The sequence below is a fragment of the Antechinus flavipes genome, chromosome 6 (assembly GCF_016432865.1).
Source record: "Antechinus flavipes isolate AdamAnt ecotype Samford, QLD, Australia chromosome 6, AdamAnt_v2, whole genome shotgun sequence".
NCBI lineage: Eukaryota > Metazoa > Chordata > Mammalia > Dasyuromorphia > Dasyuridae > Antechinus > Antechinus flavipes.
In genome coordinates this window covers 1,379,442-1,397,650 of record NC_067403.1, presented here as the reverse complement: position 1 = coordinate 1,397,650, position 18,209 = coordinate 1,379,442, and the positions used below count along the sequence as shown (strand labels likewise).

The 18,209-nt window shown below is 44.5% G+C and overlaps 1 protein-coding gene across 1 annotated transcript in view; it reads right to left on the bottom strand.

The window, feature by feature from the left end:
* CRMP1 (collapsin response mediator protein 1) overlaps positions 1–15,534 on the bottom strand; it is a 70,802-nt gene extending 55,268 nt beyond the window's left edge. Inside the window, 1 exon segment of the mRNA XM_051964270.1 lies at positions 14,581–15,534. Within this exon segment, the coding sequence (XP_051820230.1) occupies positions 14,581–14,961 (381 nt within the window). The 5' untranslated portion in view covers positions 14,962–15,534.
* Positions 15,535–18,209: the final 2,675 nt, after the last annotated feature.

Genomic DNA, 18,209 nt, shown 5'->3' with positions numbered 1-18,209 from the left:
GTGTGTGTGTGTGTGTGTGTGTGTGTGTGTGTGTGTAAAGCCAAGCAGCAAGAAATAGAAAAATTCCATTTAAAATGATTGTAGATAATATAAAATATTTGGGAGTCTACCTGCCAAGACAACACCAGGAACTTTATGAACAAAATTATGGAATGTTTTTCACACAAAATCAGATCTAAATAATTGGAAAATTATCTATTTCTCATGAATGGCCAAGCTAATACAATAAAAATGATGATTCTACATAAATCAATCTATTTAGTAACTTCTATAACAATCAAACTACTGAAAAGTTATAGAGCTAGAAAAAATTATAACAAAATTCATTTGGAAGAAAAAAAAGTGATGAACATCAAGGGAATTAATGGGAAAAAAACAAAGGAAGATAACTCAGCCATATCAGAGCTAAAACTATATTATAAATTGGCGGATATCAAAATCCTTTGATACTGGCTAAGAAATAGTGTGGTAGATCAGTGGAATAAGTTAGGTACAAAGATACCATAGTCAATGATTCTAGAAAGCCAGTGTTTGATAAACCCAAAGACTCCATCTTCTAGGATAAGAACTCATTATTTGACAAAAAAAAAAAAAAAATTGCTGGGAAAAACTAGAAAATGTTATGACACAAATTAGATTTAGATAAACACCCTATACCAAGATAAGATTAGAATGGGTTCATGATTTTGACAAAAAAAAAGGGTGATATATTATAAGCAAATTAGGAGAGCAGTGTGTAATGGGCTGATGTAATGGGCTGAGGCTCGAGTTGATGCACTGAGGTCCCAAGCATTTGAGGCTAAATAGTAATTGGATCATACTCTATTAATATATACACTTGGAGAAAGAATGGCCCCCACCCACTTTTTGTGCAAGTCCTGATGTGTTGTATAGGAAATGACGATTTTGGTGGGTGGAGGCAGGGGAGTGGAAAGGGAAGCGGAAAGAGAGACTGCTGGATGGTTTCTTGACACAGCTGCTCACATTGCTATCACGACCCCCCTTTATCTGCAATCCCCCTTGACCTCTGCTGGCTGGCTTCCTGTCGCAGCTGACCATATTACTATCGCAATCCCCCTTTACCTCTACTGAGAATAGAGATTGAAGATTTTTCCCTTAACCTGAATTCCTGACTCTGGCTGATTTTAAATATGCGGTCATCACAGCAGTGGATTGTTTACCTGTCAGATCTTTGAAGAAGGGATGGATTTGTGGTCAAACAAGAAATAGGGAACATCATAAAATGCAAAATAGATAATTTTGTTTACATTAACTTAAAAATGTTTTGCACAAATAAAATCATTATGATCAAGATTAGAAGGAAAGCAGAAAGCTAGGAATCAGTTTTTATTGCCAATGAAAACAGAGAATTGAATCGAATTGATGAGATTATAAGTCATAGCCAAATTGATAAATGGTCAAAGGATATGAACAGACAATTCTCAAATGAAGAAATTAAAACCATCTATAGTCAAATGGAAAAAAAAAAACCTCTAAATCACTGCTGATTAGAGAAACACAAATTAAAACAACTCTGAGGTACCGCCTCACATCTATCAGACTAGGTAATATGACAAGAAAATATAATTATGAATGTTTGAAGGGATGTAAACAACTAGGACACCAATGAAACTAGGACAACTAGAACAATGGAGTTCTGAGCCAATCCAGTCATTCTGGGTGAAGAGCAATTTGGAACTGCATCCACAGGGCTATCAAACTGTGCATACCTTTTGATCCAGCAGTGTCACTACTGGGTTTGTATTCCAAAGAGATCATAAAGAGGGGAAATGATCCACATATGCGAAAGTGTTTGTAGCAGCTCCTTTTGTGGTGGAGGATTTGGAAAATGAGTGGATGCCCATGAACTGGGAAATGGCTGAACAAGTTATGGCACATGGATGTAAAGGAATATTATTGCTCTATAAGAAATGATGATCAGGCTAATTTTAGAAAAGCCTGGGAAGTCTTACATGAACTGATACTTAGTGAAGCAAGCAGAACCAGGAGAATATTTGACACAGTAACTACAAGATTATGTTATGATCAAGTACGATACATTTGGCTCTTCTCAGAAATATATTAATATAAGACAATCTAAAAGAGTGGCATCTGCATCCAGAGAAACCTCTGGAGAGTCAATGAGGATCAGAGCATATTATTTTCACCTTTCATTTGTGTTTTTCTTTCTCATGATTTTTCCCTTTTGTTTGGATTTTTTCTTTTACAAAAAGATTAATATGGAAATGTTTAATATTTAATATTTAAACATATTTTGATCATACAGGTAAAACCAGTATTAGATTGCACCTTATCTTGGGAAGGAAAGAGGGAAAGAAGGAAAAGAGGGAAAAAAATGGAACTCAAAATCTTACAAAAATCCATGTTGAAAACTATTTTTACATGTAATTAGAAAAATACAATGCTATTGAATTGAATTAAATTTTAAAAATAAGTACCACTCCCCTATTGATGTATGGTGAAGAGATATGAACTGACAGTTTTCATTAGTCACATGTAAATAGTCACATATGTTCTAAATCACTGATTAGAGAAAAGTTGGTGGGAGCCTATTCTAGTCATGTTTGGCGAGGGTCTGAAATTCTTTGATTGTAAAAGTTATACAAAAAAAGTCTGAGGGACAGAGTCTCTGAAGCATCAATCTGCCTGTGTGAGTGGTAGATGAAAGAGTGAAATCACTCTGAAATATACTGAAAAAGGAAATATAAATGATAGTAAAGATGTTAAAATGGAGCAGTAAATGATCAAAAAGAATCATTGACCTGACTAAAAACACAGAGAAGAAATTCCTATTGAAAATAAAACAGCAAACTTAAAAATAAATGACAACCTATATATATATATATATATATATATCATCAATTATCTTGTAATATTCTGTTCAACTGTTATGTATATATTTTATCTTATTTAATCAAGTGATAAGCTCTTTGAGGACAAGAACCATTTCATTTTTATATTTTTATCTCTAGCACTTAGTACAGAGATTGGCATATCATATACACTTATATTCTTGAGTAAGTCAAGATATTTAGACTTAATTAAATTCTAGATTAATCAAATAAGTAATTATGTCCACATTCTCACCTTTATGATAATTAATGGCTTTTGAAGGTAATTGTCAGCCAAAGCTTATATGATTATACATAATGCAAGATTACACTGTATTTATTATTTGATACTATTGGTATTATTTGGTATGATTTGATATAACAAAATGCATCTGTTGAGTCTCTTCTCTATTGTGGTTACTTTCATGTTTATGCTGAGATAATAAAAGGATACATGGATACATGTAACCTTGGAGCTAACTATTCAATGATTTATCAGTCATATGCAATAAGATCTAGCCACTCAAAAGAAAATGGCCTAACAATTCACAAATATCTATCTATCTATCTATCTATATACATATATATAGATATATATGTATATGTATGTGTATATATATATGTATATGTATATATATACATGTATGTATGTTACACAGGCATGGGACATAAATAATAATCTGGTTTTAGAATTCCTGGTAGCTTGCCCTCATCAGAAAGGTAGAGAATGTTTGTATGAAATGAGAGAGATATACTGTCTATAGTCATTGTTGTTTGTGGGTTGTGAATTGACTTTGTTTAAATATTTTTCTTTGTTAAGAGGAAGGGCTCGATGGATAGGAGAGAAAAGAGAAAAGAGCAGGTTAAGGATGAATAGCCATGATATAAAAATTAAAAAGCAATATCATTTTTAAAACATTGAATAAAAGAAGAATGAGATAAATTGAATTTGGGAAATGTTGTAGCATTTCAATGCCCTCTTCTTAACATATACTAAAAAAATATTTTTGAACATCAGTATGTTATCAGTGATCTTAAATAAAAGACAAGTATAACAGTTTGAAGTCAAAATTATGGATGACCTAAAAGGTAATACAAAGGAAAGCCATAATAACCATTGCACCATATAAGTAATGATCTGATGAAAGAAGTGGCCAAAAAGAACATAAAGCAAATAAATCATTGACAAAGAGGAAAGAATAACAGATGGAGAACTTAAATACTGCACTGATACACACACAGTGTCAAAATATTCCTAGCACATTGTTTATAATGTCTTGAGAAGATTTATAGAAGGCCAAGGATATGAATTCCAGAATTGTAAAGATCAGGAAGGTAGGACTGAGATGGAATTTGGAGGGGTGGTGTTTGGAGTTTTGGTGTTCAGTTGTTTCAGTTATGTCTGCCTGTGACCCCTTTGGGGGATTTTTTTGGCAAATATATTGGAAATGTTGCCATTTCCTTCTCTACCTCATTTTATGGTTCAGAAAAATGAAGCAAAAAGGGTTAAATGATTCACTCAGGATTTCACAGTTAGTAAGAGTCAGAAGCTAGATTTGAATTCAGATCATCCTGGCTATAGAGTAAGTGAGGATCTAAACCTATTCAAGTATTTTGTCTGTTCTCTTCTAACTTAAATCTTTCTTTTTAAAAAGAATTTCCTCTTGAAATTTCTACTGAGAGTATTTATTGTAGCACTATATTGGAAATGTTAGAATTGGAAGCTGAGAATGCTAAATTAGAAATAATAATGAAAATAAGCATTCCATAGCCATTGTTTTATGGCCCCATATATATGATATATGTATATGTATGTGTGTATATATATATGTATATGTATGTATATATGTATGTATGTTACACAGGCATGGGACATAAATAATAATCTGGTTTTAGAATTCCTGGTAGCTTGCCCTCATCAGAAAGGTAGAGAATGTTTGTATGAAATGAGAGAGATATACTGTCTATAGTCATTGTTGTTTGTGGGTTGTGAATTGACTTTGTTTAAATATTTTTCTTTGTTAAGAGGAAGGGCTCGATGGATAGGAGAGAAAAGAGAAAAGAGCAGGTTAAGGATGAATAGCCATGATATAAAAATTAAAAAGCAATATCATTTTTAAAACATTGAATAAAAGAAGAATGAGATAAATTGAATTTGGGAAATGTTGTAGCATTTCCAATGCCCTCTTCTTAACATATACTAAAAAAATATTTTTGAACATCAGTATGTTATCAGTGATCTTAAATAAAAGACAAGTATAACAGTTTGAAGTCAAAATTATGGATGACCTAAAAGGTAATACAAAGGAAAGCCATAATAACCATTGCACCATATAAGTAATGATCTGATGAAAGAAGTGGCCAAAAAGAACATAAAGCAAATAAATCATTGACAAAGAGGAAAGAATAACAGATGGAGAACTTAAATACTGCACTGATACACACACAGTGTCAAAATATTCCTAGCACATTGTTTATAACGTCTTGAGAAGATTTATAGAAGGCCAAGGATATGAATTCCAGAATTGTAAAGATCAGGAAGGTAGGACTGAGATGGAATTTGGAGGGGTGGTGTTTGGAGTTTTGGTGTTCAGTTGTTTCAGTTATGTCTGCCTGTGACCCCTTTGGGGGATTTTTTTTGGCAAATATATTGGAAATGTTGCCATTTCCTTCTCTACCTCATTTTATGGTTCAGAAAAATGAAGCAAAAAGGGTTAAATGATTCACTCAGGATTTCACAGTTAGTAAGAGTCAGAAGCTAGATTTGAATTCAGATCATCCTGGCTATAGAGTAAGTGAGGATCTAAACCTATTCAAGTATTTTGTCTGTTCTCTTCTAACTTAAATCTTTCTTTTTAAAAAGAATTTCCTCTTGAAATTTCTACTGAGAGTATTTATTGTAGCACTATATTGGAAATGTTAGAATTGGAAGCTGAGAATGCTAAATTAGAAATAATAATGAAAATAAGCATTCCATAGCCATTGTTTTATGGCCCCATATATATGATATTCATATTGAGAGGTTCTTAAAGTTCATAAAGCAATTGTTTTGCAACATACCCGTAATGGGAGTAATTTGTATATTTTTATGTCCATTTTATAGATGAGGAAACAAGTTACCTCCCAGAAATGAAATGACTTGTCAAAATCCATACTACTGGTCTATGTTGGGACTGGGACACAAAGCCCAGGACTTTTGGCTCCAGGCTCAGTCTTCTCACTAAATCATACTAATTAGGGTTCTTAACCTCAGCTCCATGAACTTGGGTTTCATGTTTTTTGTTTTGGTAACTGTATATGAATATAATTGGTTTTCCTTATGATCTTTTTATGTCATGCATTCAAAATTATTATTCTGAAGATGGGTCTCAGACTTCACCAGACTGCCAACCCAGTTCATGCACAAAGCAAGCTCAAGAATCCCATGCTTCTTTCTGTCCAGTCCAAGTTTTCATTGGCCTGGATGTGTTAGTGCCTTAGCAAACATTAATACCACCATGAGTTCATAGCTATAAAGTTAATATTGTGGGTAAACCATCACCACAATGCAGAGGTCCAAACTCAACTTTGCATCCTTAATATTGAACCCATGTCTTTGTGCTTCATTATCTATGGTGCCCTTTAGTAAAATATAGTTTCCTTCCTTATCTCATTTAATTAGATCTTTGCTTTTACTTGATCTGAGATCAGGGTTGCTACCCCTGCTTTTTTTCTTCACCTGAAGCATAACATATTCTGCTCCAGCCCTTTACCTTCACTCTGTATGTATCACTCTGCTTTAAATGTGTTTCTTGTAAATAACATATTGTAGGATTCTGGCTTTTAATCCAGTCTGCTATCCCTTCCTGTTTTATGGGAGAGTTCATCCCGTTCACATTCACAATTAAAATAACTCATTCTGTATTTCCTGCCATCTTATTTATCAAAGCTTTTCTCTTTCCTGTCCCTCTCCTCTCCTCTCCAGTATTTTGCTTTTGTTGACCATCTCCCTCAAACAGCCTTCCTCCTTTAGAGCCCCTCCTCTTTTTTTACACTTTTCTCCTAATACTTCTGTTTTCCCTTCTATTACTTTCTCTTTCTTTTCCCCTTTCCCCTTCTACTTCCCTATAATGTGAGACAAATTTCTCTGTGAAACCAAATATATCTGCTATTCTTTCTTTGAGCCAAACTCATGAGAGTAAGATTCGCACGATGTTCATCCCCCTCCCTTCTTTTCCTCAATCATAATAGGTCTTTTTGCCTCTTCATGAGATGTAATTTCCTTTATTTTACTTCCTTTTCCCTCTCTTTCCAGTATGATCCCCTTTCCACCTCTAGTTTTTTTTTCATATTATCATTAAAAAAAAACCCAAATTATACCACAATCTATAAGTATAACCATAACAGAAACAGAGTTCTCAAGAATTCTTTCCTTTTTACCTTTTTATGCTTCTCTTGAGGAACCCATGTTTTTGTAACAAAAACCACCAGACCTAGGCTCTGAAACTTAGTAACTGGTGGCCTTGGTCAAGACTGCTGCCTCTTTGGGGCTTCAGGTTTATGAAACTAGAGAATAGGACTAAAGGATTCTAAAGGCTTTTCCAGTTCTAAATCAAAGTATCCCTTATTTGCAACTGTAGCTAATAATAAGAGCTAACAATTGCATAGTGATTTGAGGCTTACAAAGTACTTTATAAATGTTGTCTCATTTTATCCTCATAACTACCATGGGAGGCAGGTGGTCCAATTGCCTCTATTTTACAGATGAGAAGGCTGAGGCAGAAGGTTAAGTGACTTGCTGGTAAGCATCTGAGAGCCACCTTGATGCCTCTGTATGTCAAAAAGCTCTACTTGGAAAACTCATTTCTCTGATGTTTGAAGCTTTACCTAATTCTTTTCTTAATAATTTCCTCATTAAATAATAATGCTTGTACTATCTACCTTGCCAAGTTATTTTAAGTACCGTTATTCTCATTTCACAGATGAGGAGATTTAGGTTCCCAGAAGTTAAGTGCAGCCTCCAGGAAGGCAGAATTGGCAGAGCTGCTTAGTATACTTGCTTAGTATACTAAAGTTACTCTTAATTTACAGCATACTACTTGCACATTCTTGCTGTCGTCTCCAACTCAACATGTCTAAAACTACCTGATTCGTCCCTCTCCAGTTAAACCACTTCTATCACTGGCACCTGTATCCATCTTTCCAGTATGTCCAGTGCCCAAGAGAAATCCATCCATCTGCCCAATTTATGCTCGATTTATGCTCAAACAATTTACTGCTGCCTGTTACTAACTCTTTGTGCACCAACATGCCCATTGGACAGAGTTAATAGAGTCAGGGAGACTCATCTTACTGAGTTCAAATATGGCCTCAAATGTGACTCTAAGCAAGTCACTTAATCCTGTTTACCTCAGTTTTCTCACTTGTAAAATGAACTGGGAAAGAAAATGGCAAAACACTCCAGGACCTCTGCCACGACAATCCCAAATGGAGCAACAGAAAATCTGACATGACTGAAAATGACTCAACATTGAATGTTATCTATTTAGCTTGATCATTTTAAGTCTTTCCTTTCCATTCATTGCTATTTCTGCTCCTTCTCATTCCCTTCCCAAAATAATTTTTTTTAATGAAGCTAGTTTCCTGGATTATTATTTCCTGGACTAGATTATCCTTAGGCACCCTTCTGGAACCCTGGATAAAGCACAGACTCTGGGTCCCTGTCCCTGCTTTGTTACATGGCATGTGCCTGACCTGGTCAAACCACTTCCGGGAGCTTTAGGGGAGAGAGTTCAATGAAATGTTCTCCAATTTCCTTCCAGCTTTCTTATATTATTTCTATTATTCTGTGTTCTGGGACTAGAGTTCCCTTGCAGCTCTAAAATTCAACATTTGTATTATCAAGCCCATTCCGGCTTTGACATCCTGTTTTCTGTTTGACAGTCCCTTTCAGAGCTAGGATTCTGTATTCTCAATCCCTTCCAGATCTGACAATTTATAAGCAATTTTGTAAGGTTCCTTTCAGCTCTAACAATTTATGTACCAGGATTCCTATATGATCCTGACTCAGAATCTAGAATGTGAACTCTCTAAAGCAAGATTTGCGAATACCTTTAAATCTCTGCTTAATCCTTCTTCCTTTCACATTTGTTTTCTGGTCTTTATAGAGGAAAGAAGCTTTTGCTACTACAAAAGCAAGTGACTATTCCTTTCACAGATAGAGCCACACCCAGACTTTGCTCTAAATATAAGCGCATCAGGCTTCAAAGATAGTCAGGAACATCAAAGTCAATCCTCCAACATATAAGTAATTAAGGAAAAGGGTTTGGTGTTTTAGAATGCTTTTTAGATGTTTGAAATCATCTTTAAGGGCTTGCAGCTGAAATACTGGTTTTGTTTGTTTTCCTCTACCAAGACTGGGCCAGTCACTGTATTCTTAGGGACAAAATTCAAGCCATAAGAACTACTAATATTCATCTACCTTTCATTTTAACAAGCTTCTCTCCATATCCAGAAAAAAATTTCCTCCCTTTATGACGGGATCAATACTTTACCACAACAGCAGCTAGGCGAGGCACAATGAAAGTAAAAGTGGATCTATATAAATTGCCAATTGTGTTTCTTTTCTCCTTGAGGCTTTAACACTCCTGTACTGGGGCTGAGCTAAATTGAATCTAGCAAGGGAGAGAAAACCTCTTTGCGGGAGTTAGAAGGCTTCTCTTAAGGAAGCTCACTGTTTCTTCTTGTCTTTCCTTTCCTTTTCTTCCTGCTCTTCCTCCTTTCTGTCACAGTGTATAGTATGATGCACATTTTGCATTTTACAAGGGAATTTTATCCTACCGGGAAGTCACGCTTGGACTTCCACAAATGAACGGTCTGTCCTTCCAACCACATGTTCCTCTTCAAGCCCTCCAGCCTGACTTCTTCTGGGGGATTCTGGGCCTGGTATTGCTGGGGAGGACCTCTTTTTCTAACTTCCCACATCCCTGAGAATAGTGATGCCTCCGAGAATGGGACTGCTGGAGCTGGAGAAGGCTCCCCCAGGAGAACTGCATTTCCGGGAGGGCGGGGATCAAAGCTTCACCTTTTTTCCCACCACCTCCCACTTGAGAAAGCTTAGCTCGCCCGGGTAATTCAGGGCTAGCCCTCAAATGAACCCTGTGACTTCGCAGGACTTTGCCAAAGGACCAATTACCCCAAATAGGGAGTCCCTGCAAAGGGGCCAAGCGCGCTGGCTTTCAGCGTCTCGCCAGACCCCAGCCTGAGCTCGGGAAGCAGTTTCCCACCCGGGGGAAGAGTTGTTCCAGCCCCAGGAGCCCCCCTAGGCGGCCACGGCCAGACTCCACACCCCGAGTTTGGTGGTCAAACCCGGATTTTTCTTTGTTTCCGCCCACGCGTAGATGGAAACGCCCTGGTGCCCCTTCCTATCTTCTCCCCTTCCCCCACCTTGGGAGCCCGGCTCACTTTAACCCTTTGACTCTCGATCTCGCCGGCTCAGCAGTCCCTCTCTCATCTATTAATAGACCAGGAAGGCTGGGAGGCGGTGCCTCTGTCATGGCGCGCCCTAGCTCACCCTATTCCTACTCCACAACTCCCGCCCTACCCCCCAGAAGGTAGAGGAAATGGTTCCCAGGGGGTGCCGGGAGGAGCCACAAGCTCCATTGTGCCACAGGCTGCCTCCTTAGGGGCGCCAGAGGGGCGTGGGGGGGAGGTGTTTGGAGACTGCTTGCAACAGAGGTCCCCTCCCTCTTTTGTTCGGGTTAGCATCCAGAGAAAGCCACCTTCCCACCCAGTCCGCTCCCCCCCTCCACTGCATCTCCCTCCCTTCCCATCGCTGGCAGTGTGGACCAGCTCGGAGCCTGAAGAGCTATCCAGGGTCCCTAACGGATCCTTGGGAGGTATTACTGTTTGAGTCAGAGATGGGGAAGCTGGAGCTGAGAGTAGAAAAGGGGAAGATGGGGGACATTGCAGCTATCGGCACCTGCCCACACGCTCTTCAGACTCTCTGGAAGCAGAGACCCTACCACCACCACAGACACACCTGGTTCCAAAGTCCCACAACCCTCCCCCCCTCCTCCCTACACACGTACACCAGGCGCCGAGGGGAACGGTTTGTGGCAGGTCCATTCTACGGTCTCGCAAGTAAAGGCCAACGCTCGCCCTCAATTTGGTAGCGGCGGTTGTCCCCGCCGGATTTTCAGCCCCCAAGCCTCCTCCCCCACCCCCGGTTCCGAGGCCGGGGTGGCGGCTTTGGATCCCCCCCCCCCCCCACCTAACAAAGGCCGGGAAGCTCGGGGAGGAGGCCTGCTTCTGCTCCCTGGGCGGCTCTTACCGTTATGTGAGGGATGCTCTTCTTGCCCTGGTAAGACATGGTCCCTGTCCCTCTGGGGGGGCTCTCTTTCTCCTTGTGAGACTCTGGCTCTGGCTCTCCCCCTCAGCCTCCGAGGCTCGGCCGCTCCCACAACACCCCGTGGGCGGGCCCGGGCAGGCTCGTCACCCAGCCGGCAAACGTTTCCAAATCTTAATAAAGCTAAAGTTTTCTCTTCCCAGAGCGGAACGGCAGCGTTGTTAAAAGCCTGCCACCTTTTTTTCCCGGCTGCAATAAAACAGGGCCGGGTCTCCCAAAGGGAGTTGGCTAGAGAGAGCTCCTTCTAGAGGCTGCACCAGCGCCCTCTCGGCTGCAGGAACCTAGCAGGATTCGCCCAGCTCAGCTCAACCCAGGAAGCGCTTCCTTTCCAATCTTCCTTCTCCCCCCCCACCCCAACACACGCTTCCTCCTTTCCTCTCCTCGAGCTCGCCACCCCCCAACACACCCATCCATCCACCTCTGCTTCCCACCCGCAGGTCCAGGTGTGCCCAAGCTGGAGTGTGCCTTCCCGGAGCAAGCAGTCCTTCCAAAAGCCAGGGCGTTCTTGCCATCCGTTTGGGGTTTGCGCCCCCCCACCTGTGTTTTTAAAAAGGTATCTAGAGACCCAAATGGACCAAAAGGTGTTTGGAAACCTCGCTGCTCCCCCCGCTTCAGCATCTTGAGGTGGGAATTGGGGGGTGGGGTGGGGGAGGGGCTAGCAGGAAACATCTGGGTGGGAAAGGCCCTATCTAAAAGAACAAGGCTGCAGCTACAGGCGGCCTGGTGGCAGAGGCGCCCAGGCCTTGGTGCCCAACATCCATCTGTTGGCCTCTGATGTGCGCACAGTAGAGAACAGACATTTGCAAATTCTATCTGGAGGAGAGGAGGGAGAAGGGACAAGGCCGGTTCTCCTCAGGCCAGTTTACTCCTGGCCTGAAAGAGCAGCCCACATTCCCCTCCAGCCCTAAGGTTCCCTGATTTTAAGCTTCAGGATTCAGAACCAGTTCCTGAGTTTAAAAGGCAAGTGTTGCTAGGTGGGTATCTTCCAGCTGAGCTGTCAGTTGTGCCTCCTCCCTCCTTTCAAACCTGATTTACGTTATGGCTCTATGGAGGTGGAACCCAGGGGAAAGCCAGAGAGAAAAGCTAACACTCCCCAGTCCCCCTCCAGGCGGTTAAGGGAGAAGGACCTGCGCCCTGATAGGTCCGAGCCAAGATCCAATTGCATTTGCTTGACCCATATTTCAAAGATAAAAGAAAAGTCACTGGGTCCTCCTGGGTTCCTAAATTGGAATTTCCAGCAGATTTATTTAAGAAATTTCTCCCATCATGTTTTCCAGAGTTATGTGGGTATGGGGCATGGAAAGGTCCCCAAGGAAATGGGAACACTTGGCAACAAATGAAAAGCAGGGAGTGAGGGGCGTCCCAGCTGGCCGATAAAATGATGGGGTCCGTGCCTTGAGAGTAAGGGCAGAGCTGGGGAGAGGGAAGGAAAGTTAAGAGAAGAGGGGGATGGGACCAAAGAGGAGGAGAATAGGGGAGAATAATCAAGAGGCAGAATGATGGGAAAGAAAATTCCTCCCTGAAATCTGGAAACTTGGGACTCGGAGGAGGAGTCACTCACTCACTGAGTGTCACCATTGCTTAATCCCTCCACGTCTCTTAGCATCCGTTTTCCTATCTGTGAAATGGGAATGAGAATCCTTGTACTAGCTGCCCCACTGGGTTGTAAATCTAAACCGTGATGCAGAAATGGGAATTACTCGCATTAGGAAGCACTGAGCACTTGGAATCTGTCTTCCGACACCCCTCTTCTCCCCTCCCCCTTCTCTCCCCCGCAAACCGTTGAATTTGGGGCAGCATACTTTTTCGAATGGGCCCCTCGGAAGTCAGCTGTGCCCGGAAGCCAGCTGTGACCTAGCAGACTGGGAGGCCGGCAGGGCGGGGAGCCTGGGCCTCACCTGGAAGCAGAGGGCCCGCTCCGATGCTGAGGGGAGAGGACAGAGCTCAGCTGGATCGGGGCTCGGGGCTCCAGGGACCCTTCCTAAAACCTCGGAGTTGCCTTAGAACCACCCTTTGTCCAGCTCCCGTGACGCCAGGGGAAGTGGGTGGAGGCTCACACCTCCGCAAAACCCGGCGCGGGTGGCTCGGACCGGCCCAGCTCCCGAATAAAAGCGAGCTTAGAGCGCACGACGCAGCCGGGGAGATCACTCCCTCTTCCACTCTGTTACCCCTTTCTCTCAGCTCCCAGACATCCGTTTCCAGGGGAGCCAGGGCTTGGGGAGAGAAGCTCCCGCCGGCTTCGACCAATGACTGCCACTGGCCCCGACCAATGACTGCCACTGGCCCCTGACAACTGAAATGCAGCTAAAGCTCTGTCTCCATCATTTCACTGGATTGTGTTGCTCTCTTCATACCCCCGTGGGAAAAGTGACTTCCTACAGATGGGGAGGCGAGAAGCGGGGACTTTACGGGGCTTGGCCAAGGTCATACAGCTAAGCTGGGGAAAGCCGGGATTCCAAAAGGAATCGCCTGAGTTCGGAGCCCACGTTCTCCGAGTAAAGCGTCCCCTCGTCCTTCCCATGCGGAAACCGAGGGGGTGCACACCCTGCCAGCCTCCGTCGGCTCCCTTGCTCCGCAGGGACTCAGAGGGAGACTGAGTCCCAGCTCCAGGTCGGTTCCCCCAAGCAATCCCTTCCCCGCCCCCAGGCCAGCAGCGCAGCCGCTTTGTTACATTGGAAAGCTTGCCCCCGGTGGCAAGTGGAGGCCGAGAGGCTCAAACGGAGTCTTGTGCCTCGTTTCGTGGCTCAGACCGAGGCCCAGCCAGTTCTCCCAGAGGCCAGGACCACAAGCCTGCGGTCTTCACCGAAGGGGGCTGGAGGGGGGGGCGGTGCGGAGGGTCCCGGTTACGGCCGGCAGTCTCCGGGCTCCTAGCCTTCCCCAGGCTCTCCTCGGGCTGGCCCCCGGAAAGCCTGGACACTCGCTGCGTGGGGGTGCCTCCTGGAGGCTCCCGACCCTCTCCCCCACGCTGCTTCCCTCACTCTGGGGCTCCGCCGCTGCCTGCCAGCAAACCGTTGGCCGGCTCGCCAAGTCCCAAGTTTGAAGCCGCCTGGGTCCCCCGATCCCCTTCCACCTCTCCATTTCCTGTCCCCTTCCCTCCCCGCCCCCCAAGCCTGCAGTGCCGCGCTAAGGAATAGACCCCCGGGGGGAGGGGGTCCGCAGTCTAGGTCTCTTTTCCCCGCAGCCTCACTTCTCTCCCTCCGCAGACCATATGTTGTCTCCCCCCACCCCCTCTGCACAGGCACACACAAGCACACACACAAGCACACAAGCGCGCGCGCGCGCGCACACACACACACACACACACACACACACACACACACACACACACTCTTTCCTTTTTACCTTTCCATTGTCCGGGCCCTGGAGCATTTCCTTTCCCACGGGGTAGCGGATTTCCACGCCCGGCGTCTTGTCGTCCCTGTCTCCCGGGGAGCTGATGACCGAGCCAGACACTTCGCTCACGTCGCTGGCGGTCTCGCTGAAATTGTCCCCCGTCTCCCCCAAGAACATCATGTCGGGCCTGCTGCTGCTCCGGGGAGTCCGGGAGCCCTTCCTGCCCACGCTGTACGCGTCGAAGTCGATGGTTTTGTTCTCGTAGGCGCCCTCCACCGAGGCGAACATGCCCCCATATTTCTGGCGGGGCGTCTGGGCCGTGGTACCGGGTCGGGCCAGGTACACGGGCAGGTCGTCCTCCTTGTTCCAGTTCCTCTTCCTCTCAGCCATCCTGGAGCGCTCTCCTCCCCGAAGCCCCCCTCCGTGTCTCTGGTCCTCGCCCCCCTCCCCGCCCCCCCCAGTCGAGCTCCTCCCGCACCTTCACTGGCGAGCTGCGCCGTCGCCAAGGACCCCAAACATGAATGAATGGAGCGATGGACGGAGAGATGGAGGGAGAGATGGAGGGAGGGGGGAGGGGAGGGGGAGGAAAGGGAAGGGGCTGCAAACCAAGTAGATCTTAAAAGCAGGGAAGAGAACCCGGCATCCCCCGTTCTGCTCGGAGCACGTGAAATAAAGTACAAAGGGCAGGATGGAGATGGTGGCGGCGGGAAAGGTGATGGCAAGTGAGAGTGGCGGCGGCGGCGGCGGCAGGACCGCAGTGCACTAGCGGCTGCTCCCCAGCTATAAAGACTGATCCCGATTGGAGAGAAAGGGTGGGGGAAACCCTCTTCTGCACCTACTCACACGCACACAGGCGCGCGCGCGCGCACACAGACACACACGCGCAAGGGGCTACTCTTCACTCCAGGAAGCTGCCGCCCCTCACGCCAGCTCCGCCACCTCGACCGCTCCCGCCGGGCGTCCGCACCTGCGGCTGCAGCAGCTCCCAGCCGCCGCCGCCGGCCACGCGAAGGTGACCCGGAGCCCGGCTCCGCAGCCCCGAAAGCGCCCTGCGCCGTAGTGCGCTGGGCCTCGTTGGCTCTCGGAGAGCCGGGGCTCCCTCCCGGGCCGGGGGATCAGGACTCGCTCCTCGAGCCCGCGGCGCCAGCCGCCCCACCGCCGACCTGACCGAAACGCCACGAGCCCTTCCCGAGGGCGGGCCGCTCGTGGAACAGTGGCTTCCCCATTTGCCCCGTTTTCTGACACCTAAAAATCACCCAGAGCCAAAGACGCTCACTCCGACCCGGCACAAGGAGGGCAAAGCTCGGTTCCTTCCTTCCGGCCGGAGCTCAGACGGGGAGTGGGCCGAGGGACCCGGGCGCCGGAACCGGCCACCGGCGCGGGGAAGACACTGACTACAAGAGACACTGACTGTTGCCAAGAGACCCAGCTCCTGACACGGAAGTAATCGGCGCCGGCTCGGATGCCTCCGCCTAAATCCCACGGCCTCCCACTCGGGCTCGAACTGGGAGTTGTAGTCACTGTGCCTGGGACCGGAGCGTCTCCGCAGAACAGAAGCACGTCCTGCGGGCCGAGGTCCGGCTTCTTCCCAGACTTCTGGCCCCCGCTGCGGCTGTGGCGCAGCAGAGCCCTGGGAGCTGTCCTTTCAGCACCCTCCCGGGAGCAGCCCTGCCCCGCACGAACACCGCAGGATCGCAGGCGCCCGGACTCTTCGCCCGGAGTCAGCCACGCCGCGCCTTTCTTTCCCTCAGCTTTGAGGAGATCCTCTGAACTGCGAGCCAGGAGACAGGACAGAGGGGAGGGGATCGGATCGTCCGGCCGCTTTCAGCACTCCCGCCTATAACTAAATACAACGGAACAAACACATTTAAATTCTTTTTAACGCTCTTTTCCATTCAGATGATGTGACTGCTGCAAGCGACAGCAAAACCATGGAACTCTTATTTCAAAGAGAAGAAATTAAGTCCTAAGGAATGGAAATGAGCTGGCCAAGGTGATGGGGGTGGGGGTGGGCAATCTGTTTGGACCCAGTTCACTTTATTACTATACCATACCGCTTTCTTCCTTCCCCACATTCATTTATTCATGTAACATACAAAATACACTGTAATAAGTACTAAAAGTCATATATGTGTATAATATATATACATGTGTATATATATTATGCACGTATATACACGTGTTCAAAAGTAATAGACTATGGGTAGAATGCTGTACTAGACAAATGTCCTTAATAGAAAAGGATATCATTAGGATATATTATCTTAATTAGGAATTATCTTTCTAACTCCCCCTTGGTGTAAAAGAAAGTATCCTGGCACTCTGGCAGGATGTAGGAGACCTGAATCCAATTGCTAGCTCTGACCATGGGTGTCATTTAGCTGCTTGAAGTTCCATTTCCTCCTCCGAAATACAGGGTTACCCACTTTCACTAAATGTTAACAGAAGAACTTTGCAAACCTAATGCTAAAAAATGTGAACAATAACTATTTTAAAATACTGAGTCTCTTAAAACAAATATTTTCTCTTCGTGAACATAAAATAAATTTCTCCCTCCACTTTCCCTTTCCCCTCCAACAGAGAAAGAAAAAACAAAACCCCTTTAACAAACATATATAATCAAGGAAAATAAATTCTTGCGTTCCTTGCCTAGCCTTTTTTCTTAGTCCAAATGCATACTGTGCACGCCCATGCATGTGCACGTGTGTGTGCATTGAGTTATAGATACTTTTAAAATTAAATATAAACAAACACTAAGCTAAATAAACAAATATAATAAACCAAGATTTAAAAAACCCAAACATTTGGTAAGGATATATAAGTGGTGGTGGTAGTGGTGGTTGCTGTTAATCTTACAAAGAGATACCAGATTAACAGCAAGCACCACAACCTCTGAAAAATCCAAATTACCCAAACTGAAAATCTGCCCTCCCTTTTTAAAAGTGGCTTATATAAGACTCCCCCGCAAATAGACATTATTATCTTTAGCCTAACCTGTCTCTGCAACTAAAGGCTAAGATTCATATGATTTAAATAATTAATACTATGCTCAATTAGCCACTTGGAACCTAAGGTGGGATAGAATGAAAATAACTAAGACCTTTTCACTGACCTCCCTTCCTTCAGTCTCTCTTCTCTACTTCTCAAGGTAAATTTACTGCAAAAAAAAAAAAAATTAACATGTTATTCCCCAAGTCAAAAACCTTCAGAGGAATCTGATTACAAATAAGACAACATACTAATTCCTTAGCCTGGAATTTAAGACTAGTCAAAATTTCGACTACAGCCTACTTTTCTACCCTTAGAAACTCTACAGTCCTGTGTATAATTTTGTGTTGAGACAACTGGATTACTAGCTGTTACACGATGTCCTGCCATCTTCCATGTTCATGCATTGGTGCTTTGGGAGACTTGGGGATGATTCTGGAAATCCATTAGCAGCAGATATGAATCCCTTGATTCTGAAACAAAGATTTTAAAGGAATAATCAATGTAAAAGACTTTCTCAATCTTTTTTTCCCTTACCCCTCCTGAAATACATTCCCCCAATTTCTCTACTTATTGAAACCCTTCTCTTCCATAAAGTTGCAGCTCAGGTACTACATTCTCCACATAGTCTGTTTGATTCTTCCAATGAT